This window comes from Cherax quadricarinatus, chromosome 33 (genome assembly GCF_038502225.1).
Source record: "Cherax quadricarinatus isolate ZL_2023a chromosome 33, ASM3850222v1, whole genome shotgun sequence".
Classification (NCBI taxonomy): domain Eukaryota; kingdom Metazoa; phylum Arthropoda; class Malacostraca; order Decapoda; family Parastacidae; genus Cherax; species Cherax quadricarinatus.
The window spans coordinates 35846396-35864954 of NC_091324.1; the positions used below are offsets into that span (position 1 = coordinate 35846396).

The 18559-nt window shown below is 50.3% G+C and overlaps 1 protein-coding gene across 1 annotated transcript in view; it reads left to right on the forward strand.

The window, feature by feature from the left end:
• LOC138853569 (mite allergen Der p 3-like) overlaps positions 1 to 18559 on the forward strand; it is a 203401-nt gene that overhangs the window by 134786 nt on the left and 50056 nt on the right. The window contains exon 2 of the mRNA XM_070091039.1: positions 2079 to 2187. Coding sequence (XP_069947140.1) covers positions 2079 to 2187 — 109 coding nt within the window. The remainder of the gene's footprint in view (positions 1 to 2078; positions 2188 to 18559) is intronic.

Below are 18559 nucleotides of genomic sequence, written 5' to 3' on the forward strand. Positions count from 1 at the left end.
TGATCACGCTACTACCAGACTATCATCACTACAGCATGAGTGATGATCACGCTACTACCAGACTATCATCACTACAGCATGAGTGATGATCACGCTACTACCAGACTATCATCACTACAACATGAGTGATGATCACGCTACTACCAGACTATCATCACTACAGCATGAGTGATGATCACGCTACTACCAGACTATCATCACTACAACATGAGTGATGATCACGCTACTACCAGACTATCATCACTGCTGTAGTGATGATAGTCTGGTAGGAGAGGACACAGTTTAGGTTAACCTCAATATTCCGTAATGTTTATCGTTCACAGTAGCTTCCAGGGACTGATTGCATTCTCTGCTGCTTCCGCTGTCCCTTCCATATTCGACTGAAGAAGCCTACTGCGTAGACGATACGTTTTGTCTTATCACTTCAGAGCGTAAACATGTCTTCATCCACATGTCTAAAATCCCAGTCACTTCCACCCGGAGAATCGTTCTCGGGTGTTTAAAACAAGGATCTTTTACTGTAGTGACGCCTCACTTTCCGTTAAGTCAGTTTGAGGTATTACCTGGAGAGAGTTGTGGGGGTCAACGCCCCCGTGGCCCGGTCTGTGACCAGGCCTCATGGTGGATCAGAGCCTGATCGTGTTTACAATAATATAAAATACTGCTTGTTGAGACTAGTGCACCAAACAGGGAGTTGAAAGAAATTAGCTCAGAGGTACCCACACCACCGTATGTCCTCGGATCACGATAAAGCACCTAGGTCTGCTGGGTGCGTGATTCTTGTAGGATTTGGTGGTCCTGTGGGTTAGAGCGTCATGTGGTATTCGCTGGCCATGAGGCGGGCCAAATCAACATGGGTTCGAGTCCTTGGCTAGTCGCAGTGTTGTTATTGATCAATTACACTTATATGCGGGTACAAAAAAAAGGAATTTAAAATCTTTTGCTTTGTGCTAATATCAAACCTGGAACAATGTCTGTATAAAACATCTGTTGTCGTATTTAATTTCAGGTGTTGCATATAATTGTATGTGATCATTTTGTCTTGTATTGTAACTGTATGATTCTCACACATGTTCTTGGGTGTTTTCACATGGCACTATTGTTCAGTGGTGTTACATATGTTGTTATGTGGTGTTACATATGTTGTTATGTGGTGTTACATATGTTGTTACCTGGTGTTACATATGTTGTTACGTGGTGTTACATATGTTGTTACCTGGTGTTACATATGTTGTTACGTGGTGTTACATATATTGTTATGTGGTGTTACATATATTGTTACGTGGTGTTACATATATTGTTATGTGGTGTTACATATATTGTTATGTGGTGTTACATATATTGTTACGTGGTGTTACATATATTGTTATGTGGTGTTACATATATTGTTAGGTGATGTTACATATATTGTTACGTGGTGTTACATACATTGTTACGTGGTGTTACATATATTGTTATGTGGTGTTACATATATTGTTAGGTGGTGTTACATATATTGTTACGTGGTGTTACATATATTGTTATGTGGTGTTACATATATTGTTATGTGGTGTTACATATATTGTTACGTGGTGTTACATATATTGTTATGTGGTGTTACATATATTGTTAGGTGATGTTACATATATTGTTACGTGGTGTTACATACATTGTTACGTGGTGTTACATATATTGTTATGTGGTGTTACATATATTGTTAGGTGATGTTACATATATTGTTACGTGGTGTTACATATATTGTTACGTGGTGTTACATATATTGTTATGTGGTGTTACATATATTGTTACGTGGTGTTACATATATTGTTATGTGGTGTTACATATATTGTTATGTGGTGTTACATATATTGTTACGTGGTGTTACATATATTATGTGGTGTTACATATATTGTTATGTGGTGTTACATATATTGTTACGTGGTGTTACATATATTGTTATGTGGTGTTACATATATTGTTATGTGGTGTTACATATATTGTTACGTGGTGTTACATGTATTGTTACGTGGTGTTACATATATTGTTACGTGGTGTTACACAGGTGTTATAACAGGTGTTGATGATTGTGTTGTTTGCAGGAGAGTTTGTGTCTAGCGCTGGGCGGTGATTGTGTGAGAGAAGGTGATTGTTGGTCCCACACCATCCACAATCTCTGTGTCCACCCTCATGTCTGCTGCTACACTGCTGGTGAGTCACCACAATCTCTGTGTCCACCCTCATGTCTGCTGCTACACTGCTGGTGAGTTACCACAATCTCTGTGTCCACCCTCATGTCTGCTGCTACACTGCTGGTGAGTCACCACAATCTCTGTGTCCACCCTCATGTCTGCTGCTACAATGCTGGTGAGTCACCACAATCTCTGTGTCCACCCTCATGTCTGCTGCTACAATGCTGGTGAGCCACCACAGTCCCTGTGTCCACCCTCATGTCTGCTGCTACACTGCTGGTGAGTCACCACAATCTCTGTGTCCACCCTCATGTCTGCTGCTACACTGCTGGTGAGTCACCACAATATCTGTGTCCACTCACATGTCTGCTGCTACACTGCTGGTGAGTCACCACAGTCCCTGTGTCCACCCTCATGTCTGCTGCTACACTGCTGGTGAGTCACCACAATCTCTGTGTCCACCCTCATGTCTGCTGCTACACTGCTGGTGAGTCACCACACTCTGTCTACCCTCATGTCTGCTGCTACACTGCTGGTGAGTCACCACAATCTCTGTGTCCACCCTCATGTCTGCTGCTACACTCCTGGTGAGTCACCACAGTCCCTGTGTCCACCCTCATGTCTGCTGCTACACTGCTGGTGAGTCACCACACTCTGTCTACCCTCATGTCTGCTGCTACACTGCTGGTGAGTCACCACAGTCCCTGTGTCCACCCTCATGTCTGCTGCTACACTGCTGGTGAGTCACCACAATCTCTGTGTCCACCCTCATGTCTGCTGCTACACTGCTGGTGAGTCACCACAATATCTGTGTGCACCCACATGTCTGCTGCTACACTGCTGGTGAGTCACCACAGTCCCTGTGTCCACCCTCATGTCTGCTGCTACACTGCTGGTGAGTCACCACAATCTCCGTGTCCACCCTCAAGTCTGCTGCTACACTGCTGGTGAGTCACTACAATCTCTGTGTCCACCCACATGTCTGCTGCTACACTGCTGGTGAGTCACCACAATCTCTGTGTCCACCCTCATGTCTGCTGCTACACTGCTGGTGAGTCACCACAATCTCTGTGTCCACCCTCATGTCTGCTGCTACACTCCTGGTGAGTCACCACAGTCCCTGTGTCCACACTCATGTCTGCTGCTACACTGCTGGTGAATCACCACAATCTCTGTGTCCACCCTCATGTCTGCTGCTACACTGCTGGTGAGTCACCACAATCTCTGTGTCCACCCTCATGTCTGCTGCTACACTGCCGGTGAGTCACCACAGTCCCTGTATCCACCCTCATGTCTGCTGCTACACTACTGGTGAGTCACCACACTCTCTGTGTCCACCCTCATGTCTGCTGCTACACTGTTGGTGAGTCACCACAATCTCTGTGTCCACCCTCATGTCTGCTGCTACACTGCCGGTGAGTCACCACAATCTCTGTGTCCACCCTCATGTCTGCTGCTACACTGTTGGTGAGTCACCACAATCTCTGTGTCCACCCTCATGTCTGCTGCTACACTGCTGGTGAGTCACCACAATCTCTGTGTCCACCCTCATGTCTGCTGCTACATTGCTGGTGAGTCACCACACTCTCTGTGTCCACCCTCATGTCTGCTGTTACGCTGCTAGTGAGTCACCACAGTCCCTGTGTCCACCCTCATGTCTGCTGCTACACTGCTGGTGAGTCACCACAGTCCCTGTGTCCACCCTCATGTCTGCTCCTACACTGCTGGTGAGTCACCACAGTCCCTGTGTCCACCCTCATGTCTGCTGCTACGCTGCTGGTGAGTCACCACAATCTCTGTGTCCACCCTCATGTCTGCTGCTACATTGCTGGTGAGTCACCACAATCTCTGTCCACCCTCATGTCTGCTGCTACACTGCTGGTGAGTCACCACAATCTCTGTGTCCACCCTCATGTCTGCTGCTACACTGTTGGTGAGTCACCACAGTCCCTGTGTCCACCCTCATGTCAGCTGCTACATTGCTGGTGAGTCACCACAATCTCTGTGTCCACCCTCATGTCTGCTGCTACACTGTTGGGGAGTCACCACAATCTCTGTGTCCACCCTCATGTCTGCTGCTACACTGTTGGTGAGTCACCACAGTCCCTGTGTCCACCCTCATGTCTGCTGCTACACTGTTGGTGAGTCACCACAATCTCTGTGTCCACCCTCATGTCTGCTGCTACACTGTTGGAGAGTCACCACAATCTCTGTGTCCACCCTCATGTCTGCTGCTACATTGCTGGTGAGTCACCACAATCTCTGTGTCCACCCTCATGTCTGCTGCTACACTGCGCGTGAGTCACCACAATCTCTGTGTCCACCCTCATGTCTGCTGCTACACTGCAGGTGAGTCACCACAGTCCCTGTGTCCACCCTCATGTCTGCTGCTACACTGCTGGTGAGTCACCACAACCTCTGTGTCCACCCTCATGTCTGTTGCTACACTGCTGGTGAGTCACCACAATCTCTGTGTCCACCCTCATGTCTGCTGCTACACTGCTGGTGAGTCACCACAATCTCTGTGTCCACCCTCATGTCTGCTGCTTCACTGCTGGTGAGTCACCACAGTCCCTGTGTCCACCCTCATGTCTGCTGCTACACTGCTGGTGAGTCACCACAATCTCTGTGTCCACCCTCATGTCTGCTGCTACACTGCTGGTGAGTCACCACAATCTGTGTCCTCCTCATGTCTGCTGCTACACTGCTGGTGAGTCACCACAATCTCTGTGTCCACCCTCATGTCTGCTGCTACACTGCTGGTGAATCACCACAGTCCCTGTGTCCACCCTCATGTCTGCTGCTACACTGCTGGTGAGTCACCACAATCTCTGTGTCCACCCTAATGTCTGCTGCTACACTGCTGGTGAGGCACCACAATCTCTCTGTCCACCCTCATGTCTGCTGCTGCACTGCTGGAGAGTCACCACAGTCCCTGTGTTCACCCTCATGTCTGCTGCTGCACTGCTGGTGAGTCACCACAATCTCTGTGTCCACCCTCATGTCTGCTGCTACACTGCAGGTGAGTCACCACAGTCCCTGTGTCCACCCTAGTGTCTGCTGCTTCACTGCTGGTGAGTCACCACAGTCCCTGTGTCCACCCTATTGTCTGCTGCTTCACTGCTGGTGAGTCACCACAGTCTCTGTGTCCACCCTCTTGTCTGCTGCTACACTGCAGGTGAGTCACCACAGTCCCTGTGTCCACCCTCATGTCAGCTGCTACACTGCTGGTGAGTCACCACAGTCCCTGTGTCCACCCTCATGTCTGCTGCTACACTGCTGGTGAGTCACCACAATCTCTGTGTCCACCCTCATGTCTGCTGCTACACTGCTGGTGAGTCACCACAATCTCTGTGTCCACCCTCATGTCTGCTGCTGCACTGCTGGTGAGTCACCACAATCTCTGTGTCCACCCTCATGTCTGCTGCTACACTGCTGGTGAGTCACCACAATCTCTGTGTCCACCCTCATGTCTGCTGCTTCACTGCTGGTGAGTCATCACAGTCCCTGTGTCCACCCTCATGTCTGCTGCTACACTGCTGGTGAGTCACCACAGTCCCTGTGTCCACCCTCATGTCTGCTGCTACACTGCTGGTAAGTCACCACAATCTCTGTGTCCACCCTCATGTCTGCTGCTACACTGCTGGTGAGTCACCACAATCTGTGTCCTCCTCATGTCTGCTGCTACACTGCTGGTGAGTCACCACAGTCCCTGTGTCGACCCTCATGTCTGCTGCTACACTGCTGGTGAGTCACCACAATCTCTGTGTCCACCCTAATGTCTGCTGCTACACTGCTGGTGAGGCACCACAATCTCTCTGTCCACCCTCATGTCTGCTGCTGCACTGCTGGAGAGTCACCACAGTCCCTGTGTTCACCATTATGTCTGCTGCTGCACTGCTGGTGAGTCACCACAATCTCTGTGTCCACCCTCATGTCTGCTGCTACACTGCTGGTGAGTCACCACAATCTCTGTGTCCACCCTCATGTCTGCTGCTACACTGCTGGTGAGTCACCACAGTCTCTGTGTCCACCATCATGTCTGCTGCTGCACTGCTGGTGAGTCACCACAATCTCTGTGTCCACCCTTGTGTCTGCTGCTGCACTGCTGGTGAGTCACCACAATCTCTGTGTCCACCCTCATGTCTGCTGCTACACTGCTGGTGAGTCACCACAATCTCTGTGTCCACCCTCATGTCTGCTGCTACACTGCTGTTGAGTCACCACAATCTCTGTGTCCACCCTCATGTCTGCTGCTACACTGCTGGTGAGTCACCACAATCTCTGTGTCCACCCTTGTGTCTGCTGCTGCACTGCTGGTGAGTCACCACAATCTCTGTGTCCACCCTCATGTCTGCTGCTGCACTGCTGGTGAGTCACCACCATCTCTGTGTCCACCCTCATGTCTGCTGCTGCACTGCTGGTGAGTCACCACAATCTCTGTGTCCACCCACATGTCTGCTGCTACACTGCAGGTGAGTCACCACAGTCCCTGTGTCCACCCTAATGTCTGCTGCTTCACTGCTGGTGAGTCACCACAGTCCCTGTGTCCACCCTAATGTCTGCTGCTTCACTGCTGGTTAGTCACCACAGTCCCTGTGTCCACCCTCATGTCTGCTGCTACACTGCTGGTGAGTCACCACAACCTCTGTGTCCACCCTCATGTCTGTTGCTACACTGCTGGTGAGTCACCACAATCTCTGTGTCCACCCTCATGTCTGCTGCTACACTGCTGGTGAGTCACCACAATCTCTGTGTCCACCCTCATGTCTGCTGCTACACTGCTGGTGAGTCACCACAATCTCTGTGTCCACCCTCATGTCTGCTGCTTCACTGCTGGTGAGTCACAACAGTCCCTGTGTCCACCCTCATGTCTGCTGCTACACTGCTGGTGAGTCACCACAATCTCTGTGTCCACCCTCATGTCTGCTGCTACACTGCTGGTGAGTCACCACAATCTGTGTCCTCCTCATGTCTGCTGCTACACTGCTGGTGAGTCACCACAATCTCTGTGTCGACCCTCATGTCTGCTGCTACACTGCTGGTGAATCACCACAGTCCCTGTGTCCACGCTCATGTCTGCTGCTACACTGCTGGTGAGTCACCACAATCTCTGTGTCCACCCTAATGTCTGCTGCTACACTGCTGGTGAGGCACCACAATCTCTCTGTCCACCCTCATGTCTGCTGCTGCACTGCTGGAGAGTCACCACAGTCCCTGTGTTCACCCTCATGTCTGCTGCTGCACTGCTGGTGAGTCACCACAATCTCTGTGTCCACCCTCATGTCTGCTGCTACACTGCAGGTGAGTCACCACAGTCCCTGTGTCCACCCTAATGTCTGCTGCTTCACTGCTGGTGAGTCACCACAGTCCCTGTGTCCACCCTATTGTCTGCTGCTTCACTGCTGGTGAGTCACCACAGTCTCTGTGTCCACCCTCTTGTCTGCTGCTACACTGCAGGTGAGTCACCACAGTCCCTGTGTCCACCCTCATGTCAGCTGCTACACTGCTGGTGAGTCACCACAGTCCCTGTGTCCGCCCTCACGTCTGCTGCTACACTGCTGGTGAGTCACCACAATCTCTGTGTCCACCCTCACGTCTGCTGCTACACTGCTGGTGAGTCACCACAATCTCTGTGTCCACCCTCATGTCTGCTGCTTCACTGCTGGTGAGTCATCACAGTCCCTGTGTCCACCCTCATGTCTGCTGCTACACTGCTGGTGAGTCACCACAGTCCCTGCGTCCACCCTCATGTCTGCTGCTACACTGCTGGTAAGTCACCACAATCTCTGTGTCCACCCTCATGTCTGCTGCTACACTGCTGGTGAGTCTCCACAATCTGTGTCCTCCTCATGTCTGCTGCTACACTGCTGGTGAGTCACCACAGTCCCTGTGTCCACCCTCATGTCTGCTGCTACACTGCTGGTGAGTCACCACAATCTCTGTGTCCACCCTAATGTCTGCTGCTACACTGCTGGTGAGGCACCACAATCTCTCTGTCCACCCTCATGTCTGCTGCTGCACTGCTGGAGAGTCACCACAGTCCCTGTGTTCACCCTTATGTCTGCTGCTGCACTGCTGGTGAGTCACCACAATCTCTGTGTCCACCCTCATGTCTGCTGCTACACTGCTGGTGAGTCACCACAATCACTGTGTCCACCCTCATGTCTGCTGCTACACTGCTGGTGAGTCACCACAGTCTCTGTGTCCACCCTCATGTCTGCTGCTGCACTGCTGGTGAGTCACCACAATCTCTGTGTCCACCCTTGTGTCTGCTGCTGCACTGCTGGTGAGTCACCACAATCTCTGTGTCCACCCTCATGTCTGCTGCTACACTGCTGGTGAGTCACCACAATCTCTGTGTCCACCCTCATGTCTGCTGCTACACTGCTGGTGAGTCACCACAATCTCTGTGTCCACCCTCATGTCTGCTGCTACACTGCTGGTGAGTCACCACAATCTCTGTGTCCACCCTCATGTCTGCTGCTGCACTGCTGGTGAGTCACCACAATCTCTGTGTCCACCCTCATGTCTGCTGCTGCACTGCTGGTGAGTCACCACAATCTCTGTGTCCACCCTCATGTCTGCTGCTACACTGCAGGTGAGTCACCACAGTCACTGTGTCCACCCTAATGTCTGCTGCTTCACTGCTGGTGAGTCACCACAGTCCTTGTGTCCACCCTAATGTCTGCTGCTTCACTGCTGGTGAGTCACCACAGTCCCTGTGTCCACCCTAATGTCTGCTGTTTCACTGCTGGTGAGTCACCTCAGTCCCTGTGTCCACCCTCATGTCTGCTGCTGCACTGCTGGTGAGTCACCACAATCTCTGTGTCCACCCTCATGTCTGCTGCTACACTGCTGGTGAGTCACCACAATCTCTGTGTCCACCCTCATGTCTGCTGCTTCACTGCTGGTGAGTCACCACAGTCCCTGTGTCCACCCTCATGTCTGCTGCTACACTGCTGGTGAGTCACCACAGTCCCTGTGTCAACCCTCATGTCTGCTGCTACACTGCTGGTAAGTCACCACAATCTCTGTGTCCACCCTCATGTCTGCTGCTACACTGCTGGTGAGTCACCACAATCTGTGTCCTCCTCATATCTGCTGCTACACATCTGGTGAGTCACCACAGTCCCTGTGTCCACCCTCATGTCTGCTCCTACACTGCTGGTGAGTCACCACAATCTCTGTGTCCACCCTAATGTCTGCTGCTACACTGCTGGTGAGTCACCACAGTCCCTGTGTCCACCCTAATGTCTGCTGCTTCACTGCTGGTGAGTCACCTCAGTCCCTGTGTCCACCCTCATGTCTGCTGCTACACTGCAGGTGAGTCACCACAGTCTCTGTGTCCACCCTCATGTCTGCTGCTTCACTGCTGGTGAGTCACCACAGTCCCTGTGTCCACCCTCATGTCTGCTGCTACACTTCTGGTGAGTCACCACAGTCCCTGTGTCCACCCTCATGTCAGCTGCTACACTGCTGGTGAGTCACCACAGTCCCTGTGTCCGCCCTCACGTCTGCTGCTACACTGCTGGTGAGTCACCACAATCTCTGTGTCCACCCTCATGTCTGCTGCTACACTGCTGGTGAGTCACCACAATCTCTGTGTCCACCCTCATGTCTGCTGCTATTCTGTAGGTAAGTCACCACACTGTGTCTACCCTCATGTCTGCTGCTACACTGTAGGTAAGTCACCACACTGTGTCTACCCTCACGTCTGCTGCTACACTGTAGGTAAGTCACCACACTGTGTCCACCCTCATGTCTGCTGCTACACTGCTGGTGAGTCACCACAATCTCTGTGTCCACCCTCATGTCTGCTGCTACACTGCTGGTGAGTCACCACAATCTCTGTGTCCACCCTCATGTCTGCTGCTTCACTGCTGGTGAGTCACAACAGTCCCTGTGTCCACCCTCATGTCTGCTGCTACACTGCTGGTGAGTCACCACAATCTCTGTGTCCACCCTCATGTCTGCTGCTACACTGCTGGTGAGTCACCACAATCTGTGTCCTCCTCATGTCTGCTGCTACACTGCTGGTGAGTCACCACAATCTCTGTGTCGACCCTCATGTCTGCTGCTACACTGCTGGTGAATCACAACAGTCCCTGTGTCCACGCTCATGTCTGCTGCTACACTGCTGGTGAGTCACCACAATCTCTGTGTCCACCCTAATGTCTGCTGCTACACTGCTGGTGAGGCACCACAATCTCTCTGTCCACCCTCATGTCTGCTGCTGCACTGATGGAGAGTCACCACAGTCCCTGTGTTCACCCTCATGTCTGCTGCTGCACTGCTGGTGAGTCACCACAATCTCTGTGTCCACCCTCATGTCTGCTGCTACACTGCAGGTGAGTCACCACAGTCCCTGTGTCCACCCTAATGTCTGCTGCTTCACTGCTGGTGAGTCACCACAGTCCCTGTGTCCACCCTATTGTCTGCTGCTTCACTGCTGGTGAGTCACCACAGTCTCTGTGTCCACCCTCTTGTCTGCTGCTACACTGCAGGTGAGTCACCACAGTCCCTGTGTCCACCCTCATGTCAGCTGCTACACTGCTGGTGAGTCACCACAGTCCCTGTGTCCGCCCTCACGTCTGCTGCTACACTGCTGGTGAGTCACCACAATCTCTGTGTCCACCCTCACGTCTGCTGCTACACTGCTGGTGAGTCACCACAATCTCTGTGTCCACCCTCATGGCTGCTGCTACACTGCTGGTGAGTCACCACAATCTCTGTGTCCACCCTCATGTCTGCTGCTACACTGCTGGTGAGTCACCACAATCTCTGTGTCCACCCTCATGTCTGCTGCTACACTGCTGGTGAGTCACCACAATCTCTGTGTCCACCCTCATGTCTGCTGCTGCACTGCTGGTGAGTCACCACAATCTCTGTGTCCACCCTCATGTCTGCTGCTACACTGCTGGTGAGTCACCACAATCTCTGTGTCCACCCTCATGTCTGCTGCTTCACTGCTGGTGAGTCATCACAGTCCCTGTGTCCACCCTCATGTCTGCTGCTACACTGCTGGTGAGTCACCACAGTCCCTGCGTCCACCCTCATGTCTGCTGCTACACTGCTGGTAAGTCACCACAATCTCTGTGTCCACCCTCATGTCTGCTGCTACACTGCTGGTGAGTCTCCACAATCTGTGTCCTCCTCATGTCTGCTGCTACACTGCTGGTGAGTCACCACAGTCCCTGTGTCCACCCTCATGTCTGCTGCTACACTGCTGGTGAGTCACCACAATCTCTGTGTCCACCCTAATGTCTGCTGCTACACTGCTGGTGAGGCACCACAATCTCTCTGTCCACCCTCATGTCTGCTGCTGCACTGCTGGAGAGTCACCACAGTCCCTGTGTTCACCCTTATGTCTGCTGCTGCACTGCTGGTGAGTCACCACAATCTCTGTGTCCACCCTCATGTCTGCTGCTACACTGCTGGTGAGTCACCACAATCACTGTGTCCACCCTCATGTCTGCTGCTACACTGCTGGTGAGTCACCATAGTCTCTGTGTCCACCCTCATGTCTGCTGCTGCACTGCTGGTGAGTCACCACAATCTCTGTGTCCACCCTTGTGTCTGCTGCTGCACTGCTGGTGAGTCACCACAATCTCTGTGTCCACCCTCATGTCTGCTGCTACACTGCTGGTGAGTCACCACAATCTCTGTGTCCACCCTCATGTCTGCTGCTACACTGCTGGTGAGTCACCACAATCTCTGTGTCCACCCTCATGTCTGCTGCTACACTGCTGGTGAGTCACCACAATCTCTGTGTCCACCCTCATGTCTGCTGCTGCACTGCTGGTGAGTCACCACAATCTCTGTGTCCACCCTCATGTCTGCTGCTGCACTGCTGGTGAGTCACCACAATCTCTGTGTCCACCCTCATGTCTGCTGCTACACTGCAGGTGAGTCACCACAGTCACTGTGTCCACCCTAATGTCTGCTGCTTCACTGCTGGTGAGTCACCACAGTCCCTGTGTCCACCCTAATGTCTGCTGCTTCACTGCTGGTGAGTCACCACAGTCCCTGTGTCCACCCTAATGTCTGCTGCTTCACTGCTGGTGAGTCACCTCAGTCCCTGTGTCCACCCTCATGTCTGCTGCTGCACTGCTGGTGAGTCACCACAATCTCTGTGTCCACCCTCATGTCTGCTGCTACACTGCTGGTGAGTCACCACAATCTCTGTGTCCACCCTCATGTCTGCTGCTTCACTGCTGGTGAGTCACCACAGTCCCTGTGTCCACCCTCATGTCTGCTGCTACACTGCTGGTGAGTCACCACAGTCCCTGTGTCCACCCTCATGTCTGCTGCTACACTGCTGGTAAGTCACCACAATCTCTGTGTCCACCCTCATGTCTGCTGCTACACTGCTGGTGAGTCACCACAATCTGTGTCCTCCTCATATCTGCTGCTACACATCTGGTGAGTCACCACAGTCCCTGTGTCCACCCTCATGTCTGCTCCTACACTGCTGGTGAGTCACCACAATCTCTGTGTCCACCCTAATGTCTGCTGCTACACTGCTGGTGAGTCACCACAGTCCCTGTGTCCACCCTAATGTCTGCTGCTTCACTGCTGGTGAGTCACCTCAGTCCCTGTGTCCACCCTCATGTCTGCTGCTACACTGCAGGTGAGTCACCACAGTCTCTGTGTCCACCCTCATGTCTGCTGCTTCACTGCTGGTGAGTCACCACAGTCCCTGTGTCCACCCTCATGTCTGCTGCTACACTTCTGGTGAGTCACCACAGTCCCTGTGTCCACCCTCATGTCAGCTGCTACACTGCTGGTGAGTCACCACAGTCCCTGTGTCCGCCCTCACGTCTGCTGCTACACTGCTGGTGAGTCACCCCAATCTCTGTGTCCACCCTCATGTCTGCTGCTACACTGCTGGTGAGTCACCACAATCTCTGTGTACACCCTCATGTCTGCTGCTATTCTGTAGGTAAGTCACCACACTGTGTCTACCCTCATGTCTGCTGCTACACTGTAGGTAAGTCACCACACTGTGTCTACCCTCACGTCTGCTGCTACACTGTAGGTAAGTCACCACACTGTGTCTACCCTCATGTCTGCTGCTACACTGTAGGTAAGTCACCACACTGTGTCTATCCTCACGTCTGCTGCTACTTAGGTTGCTTACAACAAACTTGTCACGTCTGGTGTTCCCCAAGGCAGTACACATGTGCTGGTTCCATTTCTTATTTCTCACTTCCACAACACAAGTGACAGTCACTAGTGTATGTATTTCCGTCTCTGTGTAATAACACTGATAATTTATTCCCTGTGTTATAAAATACAGTGTTGTTGATATTAATATTAAGGTGACCTACTGTGTTCCAGAGTAAATTAGAGAAATTTATTCAAAATGATTTTTCTTGTCGTCTTATTAGCTTACGAAAGCTCAAGCTTACGCACGTACAAGTCAAACTTTTTAGTCACATCTGTGCAGAGCTTCAGCATGTCATGTGTCACTCTGTGTAGAGCTTCAGTATGTCATGTGTCACTCTGTGTAGAGCTTCAGCATGTCATGTGTCACTCTGTGTTGAGATTCAGCATGTCATGTGTCGCTCTGTGTAGAGCTTCAGCATGTCATGTGTCACTCTGTGTTGATATTCAGCATGTCATGTGTCACTCTGTGTAGAGCTTCAGCATGTCATGTGTCACTCTGTGTAGAGCTTCAGCATGTAATGTGTCACTCTGTGTAGAGCTTCAGCATGTCATATGTCACTCTGTGTAGAGCTTCAGCATGTCATGTGTCACTCTGTGTTGAGTTTCAGCATGTCATGTGTCACTCTGTGTTTAGCTTCAGCATGTCATGAGTAACTCTGTGTAGAGCTTCAGCATGTCATGTGTCACTCGGTGTAGAGCTTCAGCATGTCATGTGTCACTCTGTGTAGAGCTTCAGCATGTAATGTGTCACTCTGTGTAGAGCTTCAGCATGTCATGTGTCACTCTGTGTAGAGCTTCAGTATGTAATGTGTCACTCTGTGTAGAGCTTCAGCATGTCATGTGTCACTCTGTGTTGAGCTTCAGCATGTCATGTGTCACTCTGTGTTGAGCTTCAGCATGTCATGTGTCACTCTGTGTAGAGTTTCAGCATGTCATGTGTCACTCTGTGTTGAGCTTCAGCATGTCATGTGTCACTCTGTGTTGAGCTTCAGCATGTCATGTGTCACTCTGTGTAGAGCTTCAGCATGTTATGTGTCACTCTGTGTAGAGCTTCAGCATGTCATGTGTCACTCTGTGTTGAGGTTCAGCATGTCATGTGTCACTCTGTGTTGAGCTTCAGCATGTCATGTGTCACTCTGTGTAGAGCTTCAGCATGTCATGTGTCACTCTGTGCAGAGCTTTAGCATGTCATGTGTCACTCTGTTCAGAGCTTCAGCATGTCATGTGTCACTCTGTGTAGAGCTTCAGCATGTCATGTGTCACTCTGTGTAGAGCTTCAGCATGTCATGTGTCACTCTGTGTAGAGCTTCAGCATATCATGTGTCACTCTGTGTAGAGCTTCAGCATGTCATGTGTCACTCTGTGTAGAGCTTCAGCATGTCATGTGCCACTCTGTGTAGAGCTTCAGCATGTCATGTGTCACTCTGTGTTGAGTTTCAGCATGTTATGTGTCACTCTGTGTTGAGCTTCAGCATGTCATGTGTCACTCTGTGTTGAGCTTCAGCATGTCATGTGTCACTTTGTGGTTAGCTTCAGCATGTCATGTGTCGCTCTGTGTTGAGCTTCAGCATGTCATGTGTCACTCTGTGTTGAGCTTCAGCATGTCATGTGTCACTTTGTGTTGAGCTTCAACATGTCATGTGTCACTCTGTGTAGAGATTCAGCATGTCATGTGTCACTCGGTGTTGAGCTTCAGCATGTCATGTGCCACTCTGTGTTGAGCTTCAGCATGTCATGTGTCACTTTGTGTTGAGCTTCAGCATGTCATGTGTCACTCTGTGTTGAGCTTCAGCATGTCATGTGTCACTCTGTGTAGAGCTTCAGCATGTCATGTGTCACTCTGTGTTGAGTTTCAGCATATCATGTGTCACTCTGTGTTGAGCTTCAGCATGTCATGTGTCACTCTGTGTTTAGCTTCAGCATGTCATGAGTAACTCTGTGTAGAGCTTCAGCATGTCATGTGTCACTCTGTGTAGAGCTTCAGCATGTCATGTGTCACTCTGTGTAGAGCTTCAGCATGTAATGTGTCACTCTGTGTAGAGCTTCAGCATGTCATGTGTCACTCTGTGTAGAGCTTCAGTATGTAATGTGTCACTCTGTGTAGAGCTTCAGCATGTCATGTGTCACTCTGTGTTGAGCTTCAGCATGTCATGTGTCACTCTGTGTTGAGCTTCAGCATGTCATGTGTCACTCTGTGTAGAGCTTCAGCATGTCATGTGTCACTCTGTGTTGAGCTTCAGCATGTCATGTGTCACTCTCTGTTGAGCTTCAGCATGTCATGTGTCACTCTGTGTAGAGCTTCAGCATGTTATGTGTCACTCTGTGTAGAGCTTCAGCATGTCATGTGTCACTCTGTGTTGAGGTTCAGCATGTCATGTGTCACTCTGTGTTGAGCTTCAGCATGTCATGTGTCACTCTGTGTAGAGCTTCAGCATGTCATGTGTCACTCTGTGCAGAGCTTTAGCATGTCATGTGTCACTCTGTGCAGAGCTTCAGCATGTCATGTGTCACTCTGTGTAGAGCTTCAGCATGTCATGTGTCACTCTGTGTAGAGCTTCAGCATGTCATGTGTCACTCTGTGTAGAGCTTCAGCATGTCATGTGTCACTCTGTGTAGAGCTTCAGCATGTCATGTGTCACTCTGTGTAGAGCTTCAGCATGTCATGTGCCACTCTGTGTAGAGCTTCAGCATGTCATGTGTCACTCTGTGTTGAGTTTCAGCATGTTATGTGTCACTCTGTGTTGAGCTTCAGCATGTCATGTGTCACTCTGTGTTGAGCTTCAGCATGTCATGTGTCACTTTGTGTTTAGCTTCAGCATGTCATGTGTCACTCTGTGTTGAGCTTCAGCATGTCATGTGTCACTCTGTGTTGAGCTTCAGCATGTCATGTGTCACTTTGTGTTGAGCTTCAACATGTCATGTGTCACTCTGTGTAGAGATTCAGCATGTCATGTGTCACTCTGTGTTGAGCTTCAGCATGTCATGTGCCACTCTGTGTTGAGCTTCAGCATGTCATGTGTCACTTTGTGTTGAGCTTCAGCATGTCATGTGTCACTCTGTGTTGAGCTTCAGCATGTCATGTGTCACTCTGTGTTGAGCTTCAGCATGTCATGTGTCACTCTGTGTAGAGCTTCAGCATGTAATGTGTCACTCTGTGTAGAGCTTCAGCATGTCATGTGTCACTCTGTGTAGAGCTTCAGTATGTAATGTGTCACTCTGTGTAGAGCTTCAGCATGTCATGTGTCACTCTGTGTTGAGCTTCAGCATGTCATGTGTCACTCTGTGTTGAGCTTCAGCATGTCATGTGTCACTCTGTGTAGAGCTTCAGCATGTCATGTGTCACTCTGTGTTGAGCTTCAGCATGTCATGTGTCACTCTGTGTTGAGCTTCAGCATGTCATGTGTCACTCTGTGTAGAGCTTCAGCATGTTATGTGTCACTCTGTGTAGAGCTTCAGCATGTCATGTGTCACTCTGTGTTGAGGTTCAGCATGTCATGTGTCACTCTGTGTTGAGCTTCAGCATGTCATGTGTCACTCTGTGTAGAGCTTCAGCATGTCATGTGTCACTCTGTGCAGAGCTTTAGCATGTCATGTGTCACTCTGTGCAGAGCTTCAGCATGTCATGTGTCACTCTGTGTAGAGCTTCAGCATGTCATGTGTCACTCTGTGTAGAGCTTCAGCATGTCATGTGTCACTCTGTGTAGAGCTTCAGCATGTCATGTGTCACTCTGTGTAGAGCTTCAGCATGTCATGTGTCACTCTGTGTAGAGCTTCAGCATGTCATGTGCCACTCTGTGTAGAGCTTCAGCATGTCATGTGTCACTCTGTGTTGAGCTTCAGCATGTCATGTGTCACTCTGTGTTGAGCTTCAGCATGTCATGTGTCACTTTGTGTTGAGCTTCAACATGTCATGTGTCACTCTGTGTAGAGATTCAGCATGTCATGTGTCACTCTGTGTTGAGCTTCAGCATGTCATGTGCCACTCTGTGTTGAGCTTCAGCATGTCATGTGTCACTTTGTGTTGAGCTTCAGCATGTCATGTGTCACTCTGTGTTGAGCTTCAGCATGTCATGTGTCACTGTGTTGAGCTTCAGCATGTCATGTGTCACTCTGTGTAGAGCTTCAGCATGTCATGTGTCACTCTGTGTAGAGCTTCAGCATGTCATGTGTCACTCTGAGTAGAGCTTCAGCATGTCATGTGTCACTCTGTGTAGAGCTTCAGCATGTCACGTGTCACTCTGTGCAGAGCTTCAGCATGTCATGTGTCACTCTGTGTTGAGCTTCAGCATGTCATGTGCCACTCTGTGTTGAGCTTCAGCATGTCATGTGTCACTTTGTGTTGAGCTTCAGCATGTCATGTGTCACTCTGTGTTGAGCTTCAGCATGTCATGTGTCACTCTGTGTTGAGCTTCAGCATGTCATGTGTCACTCTGTGTAGAGCTTCAGCATGTCATGTGTCACTCTGTGAAGAACTTCAGCATGTCATGTGTCACTCTGTGTAGAGCTTCAGCATGTCATGTGTCACTCTGTGCAGAGCTTCAGCATGTCATGTGTCACTCTGTGTTGAGCTTCAGCATGTCATGTGTCACTCTGTGTTGAGCTTCAGCATGTCATGTGTCACTCTGTGTTGAGCTTCAGCATGTCATGTGTCACTCTGTGTTGAGATTCAGCATGTCATGTGTCACTTTGTGTAGAGCTTCAGCATGTCATGTGTCACTCTGTGCAGAGCTTCAGCATGTCATGTGTTACTCTGTGTTGAGATTCAGCATGTCATGTGTCACTCTGTGTAGAGCTTCAGCATGTCATGTGTCACTCTGTGTTGAGCTTCAGCATGTCATGTGTCACTTTGTGTTTAGCTTCAGCATGTCATGTGTCACTCTGTGTTGAGCTTCAGCATGTCATGTGTCACTCTGTGTTGAGCTTCAGCATGTCATGTGTCACTTTGTGTTGAGCTTCAACATGTCATGTGTCACTCTGTGTAGAGATTCAGCATGTCATGTGTCACTCTGTGTTGAGCTTCAGCATGTCATGTGCCACTCTGTGTTGAGCTTCAGCATGTCATGTGTCACTTTGTGTTGAGCTTCAGCATGTCATGTGTCACTCTGTGTTGAGCTTCAGCATGTCATGTGTCACTGTGTTGAGCTTCAGCATGTCATGTGTCACTCTGTGTAGAGCTTCAGCATGTCATGTGTCACTCTGTGTAGAGCTTCAGCATGTCA